At 31.1% G+C, this 17539-nt stretch overlaps 1 protein-coding gene across 13 annotated transcripts in view; it reads right to left on the minus strand.

The window, feature by feature from the left end:
* The window catches only part of LOC148599833 (dual specificity calcium/calmodulin-dependent 3',5'-cyclic nucleotide phosphodiesterase 1A-like), a 344294-nt gene that overhangs the window by 52953 nt on the left and 273802 nt on the right, over positions 1 to 17539 (minus strand). The window contains exon 1 of one of the 13 annotated variants that reach the window (XM_088559428.1): positions 12186 to 12255. The exons of the other annotated variants lie outside the window; for them this stretch is intronic. Coding sequence (XP_088415554.1) covers positions 12186 to 12213 — 28 coding nt within the window. The 5' untranslated portion in view covers positions 12214 to 12255. Of the gene's footprint in view, positions 1 to 12185; positions 12256 to 17539 lie in introns of those variants that run through there. 13 annotated transcript variants of the gene reach the window in all.

A 17539-nucleotide genomic window follows, 5' to 3' on the forward strand; every position in this document is an offset into this window, starting at 1 on the left:
TTGATTTCCTCACAAATATAAGCTCCCGAATCAATGACAAAATCTGTAAAACTGGAAATTAACATGTGATATTGTCATGTGATAACATAGGAATTCCTGCTGTCTTTGATATCATTTTTTGTTCAAAATATTTCTTCAACAAACATGAAATTTTTGCATTCTAGATAAATTATTTAACATGCAGCTTTTTATGCCCTTCTTTGATACAATATTGCCTTGGACGCCTGGTCACATGTTAAAAGGATGCTTTGAAGAATTTAAATGATTTTTTTTGTAAAATGTTTTTCCTCATGGTTGAAAGACGATTTTCAATCTAGGTTGTTTTTATATGATTTTTGTGTTAATTTTAGTGTTAATCAATCATAAAACCACATAACAGGGGAGACAAGCATATCATAAGCTTTTGGACCAGGAAAGAAATGTGTGTATACACCATGCTTCAGTAACAAGGGAAGATGGACGTATCTTATGATTTAGTACCAGGAGGAGTTGGACGTATCCTATGATTAAATACCAGGGGGAGGTAGATGTATCCTATGATTAAGACCAGAGGGAGATGGACATATCCTATGATTAAGTACCAGGGGGAGGTAGACACATTCTATGATTAAGTACCAGGGGGAGATGGACATATCCTATGATAAAGGACAAGGGGGAAATGGATGTATCCTAAGATTAAGGACTAGGGGGAGATGGACATATCCTAAGATTAAGGACTAGGGAGAGATGGACGTATCCTAAGATTAAGGACTAGGGGAAGATGGACATATCCTATGATTGGCCAGAGTGAGATGGACATATCCTATGATTAAGTACCAGGGGAGATGGACGTATCCTATGATTATGTACCAAGGGGAGATGGATGTATCCTATGATTAATGACCAGGGGGAGACGGACATATCCTTAGTTTTAAAAGACAAAAATAGATTAAACATTATATATGTCATTAACTACCAAAGCTGTATCAGAGTTCTACATGCATAAGTATAGTGAAACCTGTCTTAAGTGAACCCTTTGTGGATTTCAAAATTGGTTTGATTTAGACAGGTGTTTGTTTTAGACAGTTTGGTTTAGACAAGTGTTAAGTGAAGATATGTGTTTGGTTTATACAGGTTGAAAATCCATTTTAATTGATAAAGTGTTTGGTTTAGACAAGTTAATCATACATAACATAGATAGATAGATTGTATTCCACTAAGTCTGTCCGAAGTCTGATATAAATTGAATGAAATAAGATTTTTTCCTTCACAATTCTTTTTGTAATGCCACTATAAACAGCAATAATCTAAGTATAGCATGGTCATAAAAAATGCGAGAAACTTTGAGCTTAAATTCATAAAATTGCAATAAAATGAGTTAGTTAAACAAAAAATCATTATTGTGTATCCTTCACCTTCTCAAAAAAGACATAAAAATGTTTCCGGAATGTTTTTGTTTCATCATTAAAGACAGCTTTCTGACAAAATCCTTCCATAAAATTGTTCAGGAGAGGATTTCTATGAAGGCATTCTCTAGCCGTTCGATCATTCATTGGTTGAATTTTTAATCTTTAATAGTATAGTTTCTTCTCTGTCAGGTAGTCTTGTAAAACACAGAAAGGTTAAAAAAATATATATACTTCTAAGGCCATTCCAACTTAATTCTTTGGTTCTTGGATCAGTTTTCAAGAAATTCATTTTTTTCTTTTCAAAGCTAATTTAGAAACCAATTTAAGGGCTATCTAATAAAATAGGATCACACACCAATTTTTTGTGTCAACAAAAAGGAAATCCTGGGTCTGCCTCTGTTAACTACATATGTATAACCATGTCACAGCCAAAATAAGTTCACATGATTTTCATGTGAATTGAACAAAAAAACCTTGTCATAGAGTTCGTGTAAAATTCGTGTGATTTGAGCCGTCACATGAAATCATGAATTGTTCACATGAAAAAAGTGAATCTCATGAGAAAGTCACTTGAATTTCATAAGAAAAACACATGAATTTCATGTGAAAATCACATGAATTTCATGTGAAGCTCAATTACCATGAATTTCACAAGAAAAATATTTGGAAAACTTTCTTTTTTTTTTTTTTATGAAAGTTTCATAATTTACTTTCACAGTCAAGGGAAATTGAAAAAAAAAATTCTCTTCCATGTGTCTTTTCCAAAATATAAAGAAGCAAATTAATTACCTCTATAGAAATACACTATACATTTCAAACAGCAAAGGTCCATTGCAACTGCTGTCAGCGAGTGTGGTAAAATATATCATTCTGTTTCCGTGTTATTTAATAAAATAATATAATCCACGATATCAACTCATGAGAGAAAATCTCTGAAGATCAAAGGGCTTCATAACATTTTTGTTGCATTGATTGGCATTGAAATACATGAGGCATTAACAAGTATATATGGATATTATTAGTAATTCTGACATCACAAGGGGCAAAGTGGGATGCTGTAATATCTTGTTGATAGCAGGTTACAGACCACCAATTGCATCATCAACTTTGGAACGTACGCAAAAAAAGTCCTACGCAAACAAAAAAATAGTCCCTTTGTCATGCTATTATACAAAATCTAGGAATCATTTTTACATAAATGGAACTTCTGCTGAAAGATAAATTCATTTTGATCATTTTGAGCCCAAATTTGCCTACTTTTGATAGATATAAGTTATTTTTTTGAAATGTAAACAAAGAGTGGCTAAATAAAGAAAATTGAGAATTCCAGTTACTATTTTTAGGGGTGGGTGAGTTCCGAATGACAGTGCTTCACTGCAAGTCTGCTAACCCCTTGTTTCCTCTTGACTGAGATACCCTGATACATGTAGGTTTCAGGTGATATATGGTTATGAGCAGGTTAAAGTTAAGGTAAATATTTGAGAAGCCTTTGAAAATGGTCAATTTAACATAGGGAGCAATGGGAAACTGAATTAGTGGTTTTTAGCCTAGCACAGCTAGGTTTTAAATGTGATACAAGTGGCAGATGCAGAAATTCTGAAAAATTACTGATCATAATATACAGGGTACCTCCTCCAGTGATTTAAGGAGGTAGATCTAGGGTAAGGGATATAACTCTAACAATGTAAATCATTGGAACGTCTGTATTCACCATTTTACATCAATCTCATACAAACATCAAAGTAACTTGGACTGATTTCATTCTGTTTCAAAAAGAAGCTTGAAAGACTGGTGAAATTGAAAATGATACAAGCATAACACTGATTTCAAGAGTTATGTCCCTTGTAACCCTAGGTCTACATCCTTGAATAGTTTTCCTTTACATAATCAAAGTAAGTTTTCATGCATAAAAGGGAGGAGAGCTTTTGATACAGAACAATGGCAGTTTATATGTCAAAAGAGAAAATATCAATATAACACAATAGTAGGGTGAGATATTCTGTTCTGTAGAGATGTCCAAAATTGCTTTTAATTTATTCATTGGTGAAGTCACACTTGATCTTACTTAATATTGTCAATGGGAATTGTCCTTATATTTTAGTATCATGCCAGTAGCCTGAGATAGAAAAACAGACAGACAGACAGAAAAGTTGGATAATAGAATAACCATCATCACCAAACCTAATGTAAAAATTTGAAGCTCTAAACATCTTTGAATACTCAGTTGCCCTAAAATACCTTACAGTCAAGTATCCCCTTTTTCAATGCTTAAAGTCAAGTAACTAAAAGGAAAAAAATCTGAAAAGAATGAAAACCAAACTGATTTTTCTTTCCATAAAATACAAATACATTTACTGTAAAAAAAAAAACAATTATGAACTTCCTTGTACCAATTTTTGAGGTTCAAGATATAGGACAGAAAGACAGACAGACATAGGTACAAAATGAAACATTTGTGACAGATGATAGTCCTAGAATAAAAAAATAAACAACCCAATTAGTATCACCATATGAAAAAATCAGAAATATAAACACAAATGCTGATACAGTGACATATTTCTACATAAACTCAATAATCATAATATCATATAATATCAGATCATCAAGCTTTTCTATCAACTGTGAAATTCTCCAACTTCAAAGAAAGTCGTTATGCAATTGATGCAGCAAAAAAGGTAAAAATACAGGTAACTTTAATATTTCCTTTGAGCCTGATAAATTGTGGGAGAAATATTAATATGATATTACTTTATTGATCCACAGTATCAAACCAAAAAGGGAAGGTCATTAGTTTGTAATTATTAGAAAACATGGTCTACGGTATAGTAAAAGATGATGGCTATTGGAAGACTTTTTGATGACCCCAGGTGAAATAAGGGTCAAAGTCCTTAATTAGAGACTTTCACCTTAGATTAAACTTTTTATTTTTTCCAAAATATTGCACTTTTTTTAAGCAAGGGACTTTCTTCATTACATAAGTACTTCTCTGTCTGAGAATCAGGCAAAATGTGTACAAGGTGTGGCACATGAAGGAAAAACACAAGAGATTTTATTGCATTAACCAAGTATTTATAACACATAAACTCCAGAAATAAAGATCAAAGTGTTTGTTAAATTTGCCTTTTTAAGATATAGATAGGTCAAATTTAGTCGAAATGCACTATGGAAAAAATGGCGGGTAAGTTGTTTTCTTGATGTTGAATATATTTGAGGCAAAAAATGGCGGGAAAATTTCCCTGCACTTTTTCCTCAAATAAGCAGTCAAAAAATATCTACGTCACACATGGTTCAGGAGAAATTTAAATAACTTTTCAGCTGTATTCTAGATGTTTTGAATATATTCAAGGGAAAAAAAAACCAAATTGAGAAATGTGATGTGTCACCCATTGCCTGATTCTTACACAGAATGGTAGTTAAAATGTAATTTGTTTTTATTCCACTAAATGTAATGCAGCTGCTTAGCATGTCAAACTGTAGTTTCTAGTCTGTAACTAAATCTAAATAAAGGAAAAAAAAAATAATATCAGGATTACATAACACAATGTTCTGCAGTAATTCATTGGTTCATACATGTAAGATAGTACTATACTTAAAAAAAATGCATTTAAAGAAAGCAAAAAATCCTTAAGGGTTCTATATCTTTTTAAAAAGCTAAATGGAAAGTCATCAACAAGAATAAGCCAGCACGCACATACAGCTGGTCAGGATTAACCACTTACTTTCCCTATATTACACAGAACTTGAAACAGCTGATTGTAGCTAGATCACTCAGAATCATTCACAGTAAACTGCATAAACTGACCTGCTTGTGGAATAAATTGTTTCATCTATGTGGTAATTTGGTTAACACAGATTTAAATTCATTACTTGTTGCTTGCCACTGTTACATAAAACTTTCAAAGATGTCTTTTTCCGACCGGTTTCCAGTTTATTCAGGGTTTGGTCTAGTCAGGTTTAAACTTATTTTTTGTAAAATTACTATGTAGTAAGATTTTAACCATGTAATTTTGATAGAAAAAAAAACAGCTTGTTTTATATTAATCTGCAAATTACAGTGAAGTCTATCTAAACCAAATCCCTTTGGTTTGATTCAGACAGATGTCTGGTTTACCAAGGTTCAAAGTTCATATAAACTTATAAGAGGGACCACAAATGTCTGGTTTAGGTAGGTTTTCCGAATATTTAAGATTCTGTTATGACAGATTTCACTTTACAAAACTTGGTCTATGAGATGATGATCAAAACTTTTTATCCAATCAGAAAGCGTGTTACTTCTGAAATTGGATTACAAGGATGTAACACCTTTTTTAGTGTAGTGTATTGATGTATAAAAAGGTCTGCAATGCATAAGAAAAGTAAATCGAGAATACTAAAAATACCATTCAATAATGGCAATGAGAATGTGATAAATCCATGGGCAAAAACAAGTCATTTTTATAACACATAAAATGAAAAGTACAAACAACAAGAGAGACAAACAATATAAAAAAATTACTCATAGAAACCAGCAGCCTGTATATACTTCATTAGAAAAGAAAAATATCTGTTTTACATTAGTTTTTTAACCATACTGAATTATTTTTATGAAAAGTTCATTGGTTAACCATATATGAAAAATTGGAAATAAAACAGTTCTACACTATTGATATTGGAAGTCCATGGTTGATCTGGATCAGTTGTAGCATAACTCTAAAGCACTTAAGCCACTTACAAAACTTCCTATTCAAGTAGCATTCTTTGTAATAATCATGCAAATTCTGTAAAATGTTAATCACCTTAAAAAAGGCTGAAGATTTTTATTTTTGTCATTAAGTTGCTTTATGAGAGTCCATAAGATAAAATATGTATTTAATTATACATTCCATTCTGTCTGGTCTTAGTAGATATTTCACAACAAAAAAACCAATATAGTATTTCAGTGTTATTTACAGAGTTATCACCCTTAACTTTGAGTTCTACAGTACATTCTATATACTTTATATCTCCAAAAACCAAAGGTTATATGAAAAGCCACATGTTAATATCTGTTTACTATAACATTTTAAACAAAACATCAAAAATAAAAATATGCAGACTTCCCAACCATGAATCACATTTTGCATGACTCTACTCTGGAGTGTTACTTACTTCTCGCAACACTCAGATATATTATTTGTTTATGCTGGTACTTAATCATAGGATATGTCCATCTCACTCTGGTCAATCATAGGATACGTCCATCTCCCCCTAGTCCTCAATCATAGGATACGTCCATCTCCCCCTAGTCCTTAATCTTAGGATACATCCATCTCCCCCTAGTCCTTAATCTTAGGATACGTCCATCTCCCTCTAGTCCAAAATCTTATATAGATACATCATTTTAACAAGATTACAAAGCTCCTTAAATAAAAAGGAGAGGACACCTAATTAAGTGCATCAGCACCAAAAATTACTAATTCATTTTGAAGCCTTGAATCTTAGGCAGAATGGTAATTAAAACACCTTTTGCATACATCAAAAGATGTCATATGTCACAGAAAACCATAAAAGATGCACAGCGCTTCAATTACTGCTCAAATTTTACAACCAAAAAGACATTTAAGGAAAATTCCATTGGAATTTTAACAATCCCAAAATATCTATTTTAATGGATGGATAGCGGAAAAGCCATTAATACTATTGCATGTCAATTAAGAATTTAAAACGACACAATTTCAAATTGAGGTATAAAAATCAAAAAGAATATTTAATTAAAGCACAAATCTTTTATTTGTCAAACCTAAATAAATAAAAATATCATTACTTGGAAATTATGACCTAAATACAGAAGAGCAAGGTCAAAGTTGACATAAGTGACAGATATGAAGCATTGGCATTGATCAATGATGAAGAGAAATATAGATTTTAGAATGAGGTAATATTGTATACATGTAGCTTTATTCAATTTGAACAAAGTATTCAGTGAGCCTTGGTCAGTTAATTATTTTTGTGGAATTAAATAATTAAGCATCATACACAATGTCTGCCAGCCTGAATCTGTATCCGAAAACTCATAGAAGATGTCAAGCATCGGAATTTGTACTGGTATGGCAAATCAGATGGCTTTTTAAAAGAGAGGATCAGTATTCCTGCTTTATACTTTTAAGATAAATGTTGGTGTAAATTTAAGGTACAGCATGGCATACCATTACAAAAGTAATTGGAATTGTGCCTGTCATACTGGCCAATATGTCCAAGTATTACGACAAATCTTTATTTACTGTAAATTTTGTTGAGTTTTCCAATATACATTCTATACAAAATTTCTCTCAAAGCCCATCAGCATAAACTTTCGTAGTATCATTTAAAATGAATTCCTATTATTCCCCACAATCCCATTAAATCATTGCATATAATATGCCTCCAAGTGAAAAAAGTTTCCATTCACACTAACAACTTTCCATTCCTTAGTAACATATTTCTCGCTTTTCTATATATACAATCGATAAAAGAAAGAAGTTTGTTATCATGACATATTGTAATAAAACTTACATGATTTAAATGAAAACAGCACAAACAAACTCACTACTTAATGTTGGTAACTTATGAAATATTTAGACATGGGAAAATTTCTAATAAGTGACACCATACTCTTTTCATATTGACAACTTTCCATTCCCTGCTAAATTATTTTCTATTCTATATACAAATAGAAAATGATAGAAGTTTCTGCCCATAATATATTGTTAAAACTTCTGTCATTAAATTTCAACCCATATACAGTGAAACCTGTCAAAACCAAACCAAGAATAGCTGAAAACCTGTCTAAACCAGGCATTTTATTATAGTCCTTTTATATAAATTTAAATGAATTTTGAACCTTGGTAATCTGAACATCTGAACAACAGAGGTTGGGTATAGGCAGGTTTCATAGTAACAGAAAATAGCATGAACAAACTTACTACTATACATCTGTAAAAAAATACTGAATTGTCAGCAGTGGCAAGATTTAAATATGTCAAAATAAAAAAACATAGTGGAAACATGAACACATGCTTTGCAAGTAATTTATACCCATTTCAATGTTAAAATCATGCAGTTTTCTCACAGTGAGCACAATCTTTACATTCATATTTTATACAACTGACTCAGACAATAATGCGGCCATTGATATACTCTATTCTACTATTCAGACTGACTTCCTCTACAATTCAATTCTTATTAAAATTTTTAAACGAAAAATTTACACAAACCTGTTCAAGCATAAGGGTTAAATGATACTTTTTTTCTTCTTTTATTTACATTTAGATAATAAATAGGTACATTATACCAATAATCAATTTTTTGTAATCTGACGAAAATTGTTCCACGATTTATCACCTGTAACAGATGGTTGTATTGAAAAACATAGGAAACTTCAACTATATATATCACCTAGAGTAAACTGTTTCAAAATAGCTGCAAATTCTGCATCAAAAAGCATTTTCTTTGTTTTAAAGCGGAATTGGACTGTACCCAGTCTTCAAATAGAAGTGTTAATCAGCTGGGTGACGTCTGGATTATAGGTGCATTTGCCTCAGTCTTAGGCAAGCCCATAGCCTTATCACTGATCAAACAGGCCTCTTAATATTTGGATATATTTGGTTCAACTGTCTCAATCGAGCCCCAAATCAATATTTGGTAAAAATTGACAGGGTCATGACACCTAGAGTTATGTCCCCTTAGGCTGAGCTCAGAGTTATGTTCCCTTTGGTTGAGCTCAACAATGGGCATTATTTGTACATGCATTTAGATTACCAAGCTGTAATCAACTATTTTCTCAAACTAAAAACCAAAACTCAAAGGTATAGTTTTCTAGTTTTAGCGTTCCTTCTTTCAAAATTGACAAATTCTTTCAGCAAAGAGGTATTAAGAAAGAAAGTAGTAATGTTTTTAATGAACATGAAAGTGGTCACAAGGTCAAGAGGTGAAAGATGTATTTCTACGGGGGAGAAAAATAGTCCATATGCCAATAATTTAGAAGATTATATGATAAAAAAATATGAATAAGTCATTAAATTAAAAAAAAAAACTGATCTGTCACACCTGTCAAACAAATATGATAGAAACTTAATTGGTATATCTTCAAAGCATCAATAATTGAAAAAAAAAAATGACAATTTATGATCTAATTGAAATGATAAAAAAAAAAATTGATTTTTGAAGTACGATAAAAACCAGCTCAATAAACAGAAGTATTATGTGAAATGCATGGTTCATGTTTTCAAAGTTTAGTATACTGTTACTTTTAGGCGGAAAATAAAAAAAATGATAAAAAAAATACAGGAAAGGAGGAAACCCTTCAACAGATGTAATAAAAAAAATCAAAAAGTTATAAAAAAAAATCACTCTAGGATGAATTATTATGTGTGTAAAGATTACAGACAGACAGACAGACAGAAAGATAGACAGAATACATGTATAAACATGCATTAACCAGCAGAGACATGGTTTTATCAAAAATCTGAAATTTTCCTCAAAACATTTTCTTTCTTCCTCAAATTAAATTTTGAGTCATGATTTGAATTAAGAAAGAGTTTTGCAAAGTGCTAAGTGTATCTGCTTCTGAATAAGAAATAAAAGTGAATTCTATGGGCTTTTGACATGCATGAACCAACTCCTGCCTGATTTATTTAACAACTTATACTTCAGAATTCTGGCTCCAGTTGCACTAATCATATTTCACAGAACACTACAAATATTTCAAATTCGATCATTGATATAAAATTCATATGACAAACTTGATAATAGCTGTACAGACACAAATATGACTTCATTTTAAAAATTAAAACTATAATTTGTTAGTGTATTTGCATAAATATACAGATAAATATGTTTTAATTTATTATGCCTCACTTAAATTCTTTCATTTCATTCATTTCATTCATTTCATATTTAATAATTAATGATGAAGATGAGTTGGGATTTTAATGTCCTTGGCCCTATATTTAAAAAAAAACTGATCATGCTATTTAAAAACTCAAGTACTAGTCCATGCAAAAGAACTGGCAGGTGGTGATACAATTTGTTTTTGTAAGAGGATTTCCTGTTGAAATGTATTTAACATACCTAAAATACACCCTTGAATTGCTGAGCTAGTATAATGCAGAGAGAGAATGTTTTCCTTTTGTATCTTAAAAATAAACATAGTGTAAAAGTGTAGCAGCACATTTCCAAAGATTCTGAAATGCAGAACCCTTTTTAAGATGCTAATACTGTTAGCAACTTCTTGCACTTGCAATTTCAGTACTTAATATTCTCATATGATTTGCATGAAAATATAGTTATACGCCACATAATGCTGAAGATTCTTGCCATGTTTACCGCCACAGTGTCATAGTTCTAGCTTCATATATGATAAAAATGTACCTCTTAAATGTCATACATGAGTGTTCTATGTGTGTTTCTTGCTTGTATGAGAACAGGAAGTTTAAATGAAATGATCGGTTAGCATTGATCATTACCCAGTTTCTGATTCAGGCACTGAGGCTTGTTACAATACTATATATGTCATATACAATAGCTTGGCCCCAATATCTATGAATATTCATTGCCAGTTGTTTAATCTGGTTCCTAATCTGATTATGAAGTGTACACAGTGGCAGATTCATGGAAGTTCCCTGGATTGAAGCCTACTATTTGTTGGGTTTTCATTAATTTCGAGGGTTTCAACAGAACAAATTGACTGATAATAGCCTTGAAGCCAATTTTTTAGAAACCTTTCTCTGAAACTGCCACTGGTATAAGGACTGTTCCTTGGGTACATTGAATGTATTTCAGCAATAAAAAGTATTACTAACTACCTAACTATTAGATGGACCAGTATTTATTATGATGGTTCAAAATTATCATTTCTATATTTAAATTCAGTATAGTCTACTATTTATGTAAATGTCAATTCTAGCACAGTTTTATAAGTTTTCTTCAGCGAATTGCTTGTATTTTTGCATATTGATGCATATTTCTTAAGCAAATATTTCTATTTCAAAGGAAATATATTGGAACAGATTTTCAATGTTTCAAAAAACTTCAAAAAAGAACAAACAGCTAATCTACCTCCCCCTTTTTTAACTGCAGTGTATTAAAAAAAATCTTAGTGTAAGTTTGAATATATTTTTTCCGGTTTTTCTTAAGAAATTCAAGGTTAAAATATAATACTTCCTTGCAAAATGGAATTTCAAGAATAATTGTCAATTTTCAACAAAAAAAAGCTGCTCTAAATCAAAGTAATTGACTTTAAAATTAATCCAAGTTTCAAAGATTTCAACTATACAAAATAAATTGGTTCCCGTTGAAAAATATGATGATTCTAACACAGAAAAATCTGCCATGAATTCCAAGCAAAAATTACAACAATAAATAATTTGAAATTATTTCATATGCATATTACTGCAAGATCAACTACAAAACTTTGCTGCTCAACGGTACTTATGAACTATAGCAGAGAATCTTCTATGAATTGAAATAAAAGCCAAAATCTATATTCAAAATATGATTTAGTAATTTCCAATCGCACATCTTGTCAAAACATTTGAATTTTTCTAATAATCGTTTCTTAGGTAACCCCTTCAATATATATTTCTGAAAACAAATCTCAAACATCTTAAATAAATACAGATTTTGAAATACTAATAAATAGCTATGCACATCTATTGATAACAAAATGACAGTAGTTGACTGTTCTAATTTTTCTTCTCTATTTTGTATTTCAATTATAACATTTAATAAATATTTACAAATCTGTAGATTAAATGGTATGATCATTACAATTGGTAAAGGAAACGAACAGTATTAACTTACAACTTCTGAGTTCTGCTATGTCCTCCATCGCTAACTAATAAGTAAACAATTTAATTCAATTTGAATTCATCCACGGTATTGGAAAATTCTCCCAATACAATAACAAAATCTCTCAAACCACATCACCTAATGGATTAACTTAAAAAATTTCTGTCGGAAAGATGTTGTCAGTTATATAGGCCTCAATCGGAATTTGTGGATGAGAAATTCTTTTTCCTCCAAGGCATACAAGCTCCTAATGTTCTTTGTGTGTTAAAAAGCCGCAAGTAATAATCTTGGGATAATGAAGATGAAAAGGAAAAGTAACTCACTATAGCTATACTTCCAAATGGCAATGGTTGAAGTGCATTATCCTCTCTGCATTTAATATAACGGTAGCTGATACATTAAAAAACTACTATCTTGTCATTTATCAAATCTGCTAGAGCATTAATTCCATAGCATTATCACTGATTTTAAAATCTTGATAGCAAGATATTATATAAGAAACCTGAATCAACCAATAAGTTTAGAGACGACTGAATTAAACTGTTTGAACAACAGAAGACACCTTCAAAACAAAACTCTCCCCCTAGAGAATAAAAGACCTACACAGAATTATCAGTAATAATGAATTTTAAGGAAAAATTCCAACTTCAAGTCAAAGTTTAACCGCAGGGAATATATATGTACACAATAGTTATATCAAATGCGAATTTTTAGGGAAAAAATTCCAATAAGACTTCAGCAGCTAATTCTAATAAACTAGAATTATAGTGGTATAGCAGACGTCATTTCCAAAGCTTACTTCTGCCTGGTGGTAAAATTTTGAACTATTTCAGTCTTATGAAAGAAACCATCCATTAAATTATAAAAAATAGCTTCATGAATAATCAACTTTTCTTACTTTAGGTATATTTACAAGACGAGAAAAAATTTATTAGTCAAAACTGCAGAAAATTACTTTTCTTCTTACAGCAACAGATATATTACACTGATGTTTAGAAGTTCTTCACATTCAACTAAATAACGGAAAAAAAAAAACACGGAATCGTAATATATTGATAAGAATCGTTGTAGAATGCACTTGTTATATGAATTCCTTAATTGTTTTTCGGATTCACATAATTCTCCCTATAATATATAACCGTTGGAAAGAAACGTTCAGCAATTGTCACCATCGGAGATTTAGTAATATAATAACACTTTCTGTAGCATTACTTTCATATATAGTTTACCACAACTAGAGAAAAAGTCTTTTGTCACTGCCAATACAACTGGTATAATGAAGAATACTTTCTGGAACAGTAGGTTTAAATAGTTTTACACTATTTCCGCCCAGTGAAACAAATAGCCACAGAGAATCAAACAGGATTATCCTTGTTAATTGGAAGAAAATTCCCTTCAAAGAAATAGTCTAGATTTTCATATTTACCGAACCATGTTTACTAATTAAATTAGTCTTCAAGAGAAAATTTCTATAGATAACAAATATTAGGCCAACCAAAATCTACTTTCTGTTTCTTCGCGTTAATAATTTATCAATACTAGTAATGGTGTTTACAACTCAATGACCAACCATATAATGATAACCAATGTTTTTTTTCTTGTTACTATTCTTCACACCAGATATCCAAACACAACGATCTGGAGAAACACAAAGAACGCAGTGAAATGAAGTATACATTCATCTGGACACAACTGTTTCAGTGCAGTTGGATATACTTGTGGTCTGATGTGTCTAATTCAGTATTGACTCTATAGCACCTCATTCATTGTGTCTTCCCTTACAGCTCCATGTTCCTTTTTTAACCGAAACTACTTGGCCATTTCCGCTACACTAAAAAATAACCTGGGATGCAGAAAGGAGAATTTCTTCCTGAAATATTTGCCAGAATTGAAGTCATATGCGAATCAAAGTAGTTCTATCCACCAGGTGGCGCTAAAAATTTTAGTTGGATAGCACTAGAAATAAAGAACAAAGCTTCCAATAATTTTGGCGCAAAGCGATGAGCTCAGAAAAAAAGTAATGGTAAAGAATTCAACCAGTTTAACAATAATTTTAGAATCAGATCGGTCAAATTCCAGACAGATTCATCCACCTAGTGCCTCCTAGGTTTTTCTTTTGTGTAACTAGAATGACTAAGGTATTCAGGGTTTGGATTTAACATGTTTTATTGTATTATTGAAAACCCCAAAAAATATTTTCAGGCCAGATCATTGAATTCCAAAATATCAATAGATCATTTTTGCAAAAAACTTCACTTATTTCAATGACAAGTTTTCCAAAAAGGGGGGCTCCAACTCTTGGAGTCTGCCGATGATCAATAATTTTTTTTTTTATATCACATAACATGAACATTTAAGAATTGGCTGTGATAAAAATTTTGTCTATTGAAAAATAACATAAATTTTCCATGTGCAAAGTGCAATAATCAAAATATGCACATGGAAAATTTATGTTATTTATCATAGCCGATTCTTATAAATTAATTTTAAAACATATTTTTATCTTTAATCTTGAGAAAAGTAGCTCTGAATTTAACTGACTAGGGGCGTGTCAATATTTTTTTTCATCCATTGAGATATAACAAAATTATTTTAACCAATCAGATTACAGTATTTATCTCAAATTAGTTTATTTTTAAGTATTTACTTATTTATTACGATATCCACTAAACCATTCTATAAAAGCCGTACCAAACTTCTCAACGACCTCATCCATTGTTGAATTGACCATTTGTAACAAATAGTATTGCTTTTTGTAGTACTATTGTTGTAATATAACGGCTCGTTAATACCAATGACAGCATATTGACAATGGTAACGAGATAAGTGACAATTTCTCTGGCTATTTCCGGAGAAAAAGACGTCACAATGAAAATTGCTAAATCTATTCCTCTTGGCATCTTGTTAGCATAGTGCTATTTAATCGTAGTCATCACAAAAAAAAATCTATACTTCCTTCTTAAGTACGGAAGGGAATGTAGACTTATCAGAGGACTCAGTGGCAAATTAGCAAAACTTCCCTCTTTCAAAATATAATGAGTGACCTCAAAATTGATGACACAGATTACAATGAGATATTTTTTTTACCAAAATCATAAATAGACAACAAAAAACAAAAAAATATATCATGAAGACAAGTTACAGGTTTTTGTAATAACTAGGCACAAAGAAAAATAAACCCTCTGAATCTTAGGAGAAACTGTACTCATGAACACATAAACCTCTGCATGATTCTAATACAAGACTGTATTCATGAACATATAACTCTCTGCATGATTCTTAGGTGAATGTGTACTTGAATATATATGTTTTCTAACTTCAGTCAATCAACCTTTAACAAAATACCTTGAAAGCATATGTTAACAGCAACTGGGCTAAGAGTTGAAATATGACTATAAATATTTTATTTCTATTTTATTTTCATTCAGGGATTAAACATGGTTAATGGGACATTTTTGTCATATGTAGACGCTTTAATGGCCAATATTACCATGATATAATATTTTGAGAACCGATCTTAAATATTTTCTTTTCGCTTGTTAATCAAGTATATTTGAACACACCCTTCCAGTAGAAGCACTGCTGTTGAATATGAATCAGGATGATGTGTAATATGATTAATGAGGAAAGGTGATTTTAAGTGGGATAATGGTGAATATGAATGGGGCAATGGTGAATAAGTATGGGCAATGGTAATTAAGAATGGGCAATGGTGGTGAATATGAATGGTGCAATGGTGAATAAAAATGGGCAATGGCAAGTTTCAGTGGGAAAATGGTGAATATGAATGGGGCATTGGTGAATAAGAATTGGACAATGGTGAATAAGAATGGGCAATGGTTAAATTTAACTAGGATAATGGTGAATATGAATGAGGGTGAGTGATTATGTATGGGATGTAGTGGAAGTGAATGGGGATCTGTGAAAATGAATGGGCAATGGTGAGTATCAAAGAAGTCATGGTGAACAATATGATTTTAGGCATAAACCTATGAGAGACAGAGCACAGTACTCAAACAGCAAGTAATGATGAATGTAGAAAGGACATGGAGAATTAAGGAATGGAAAGTTCACTCCTTTTAAGTAGTAGTCTTTGTAACAATCATGCAAAGTCTGTAAATTGTGATCCACCTTAAAAAAAAGGTACACATTTTTATTTTTGTTATTAAGTTGCTTTATAGGTCTATATGATGAAATGTATAATCACTCATTCTAATTTGCCTTCTCTTAGTAGATAATCCACATGGAAAATCCAACAGTTTCTATTGTATTTTAGTGTCATTTACAGAGTAATCTCCCTTAATTTTGAATTCTACAGTACATTCTATATAATTTTCATCACCTATGAACAAGGGTTATATGAAAAGCCACATGTTATTTTCTGCTATCTATGACTGTTAAAACAAAATATCAAAAATCACATTTTGCATGATTCTTATGTGGAGTGCTACTGAAGGGCTGAAAAATGAATTTTAGGAAATACAAAAAAGTTTTAGATAAAGCATATGATCCCAAACAACTCTTTGCCATTTTATATCACATTATTTTATGTTTACCCAATAGATTTATGATTGATGATCTTGATTGGGCAAATTGGATGGCAAATTAAGTTTTCACACCATGTTATCAAAATCATATTGAAAATAATCATTTCTTTGAAACTCTCATCGAAACCAATTGTACTTAAGCTTAATTTTACATAATTATCTCCCTTTCAAACATTTCTAAAATAAAAATGGCTGCTGTCAAAATCTCAGAAAGGTGCTTAATTTTCTGAATTTACTGCTTTCAAGTATTCAAGGAAAAAAATGGCAGCCATCAATTTTAGACTTAAGTCAGTGCTAAATTACAACCAGTAAACCAAATGTCAAACAGATTCTGATAAAATACGCTGAAATACGATAAATTAGCTTCATTTAATAATAGATAATAATTCTGAGTCTTTATTCCAATTGTGAATTAGCTTCATTTAATAATAAATAGATTGGGCACAATGAAAGGCTGGATAATTTTCTCATTTCCTAAGAATTGACAGCCATTTCTTGATTTGGTACGGAAATAGACGGAAAATTTATCAAGAACAGCTAGAATCAGAATGTGCTTAGAAACAGAGAACAAATCTCTGCACTTTCTTTAGTAACAATGTGGTTAATTTATTTCATTACATTTATCTTGCTGCTTACTGTCTGCACTTTCATGATCTGGAATTAAAGTACTGGTTCAACTAAAAATCATGCAGAGGGTTTAAGTTCATACTGTTTTGTCAAATTCCATCCATTAAGATTATTGTAAACAGGTGCCTATGCAGAGATTTCTGCTTTAATTATTCAATGAATTAACAAACAACATTTTCTAACAAAAAAAGT

The sequence above is a fragment of the Perna viridis genome, chromosome 13 (genome assembly GCF_037379345.1).
Source record: "Perna viridis isolate PV_CMFRI_1.1 ecotype Kerala chromosome 13, ASM3737934v1, whole genome shotgun sequence".
NCBI lineage: Eukaryota > Metazoa > Mollusca > Bivalvia > Mytilida > Mytilidae > Perna > Perna viridis.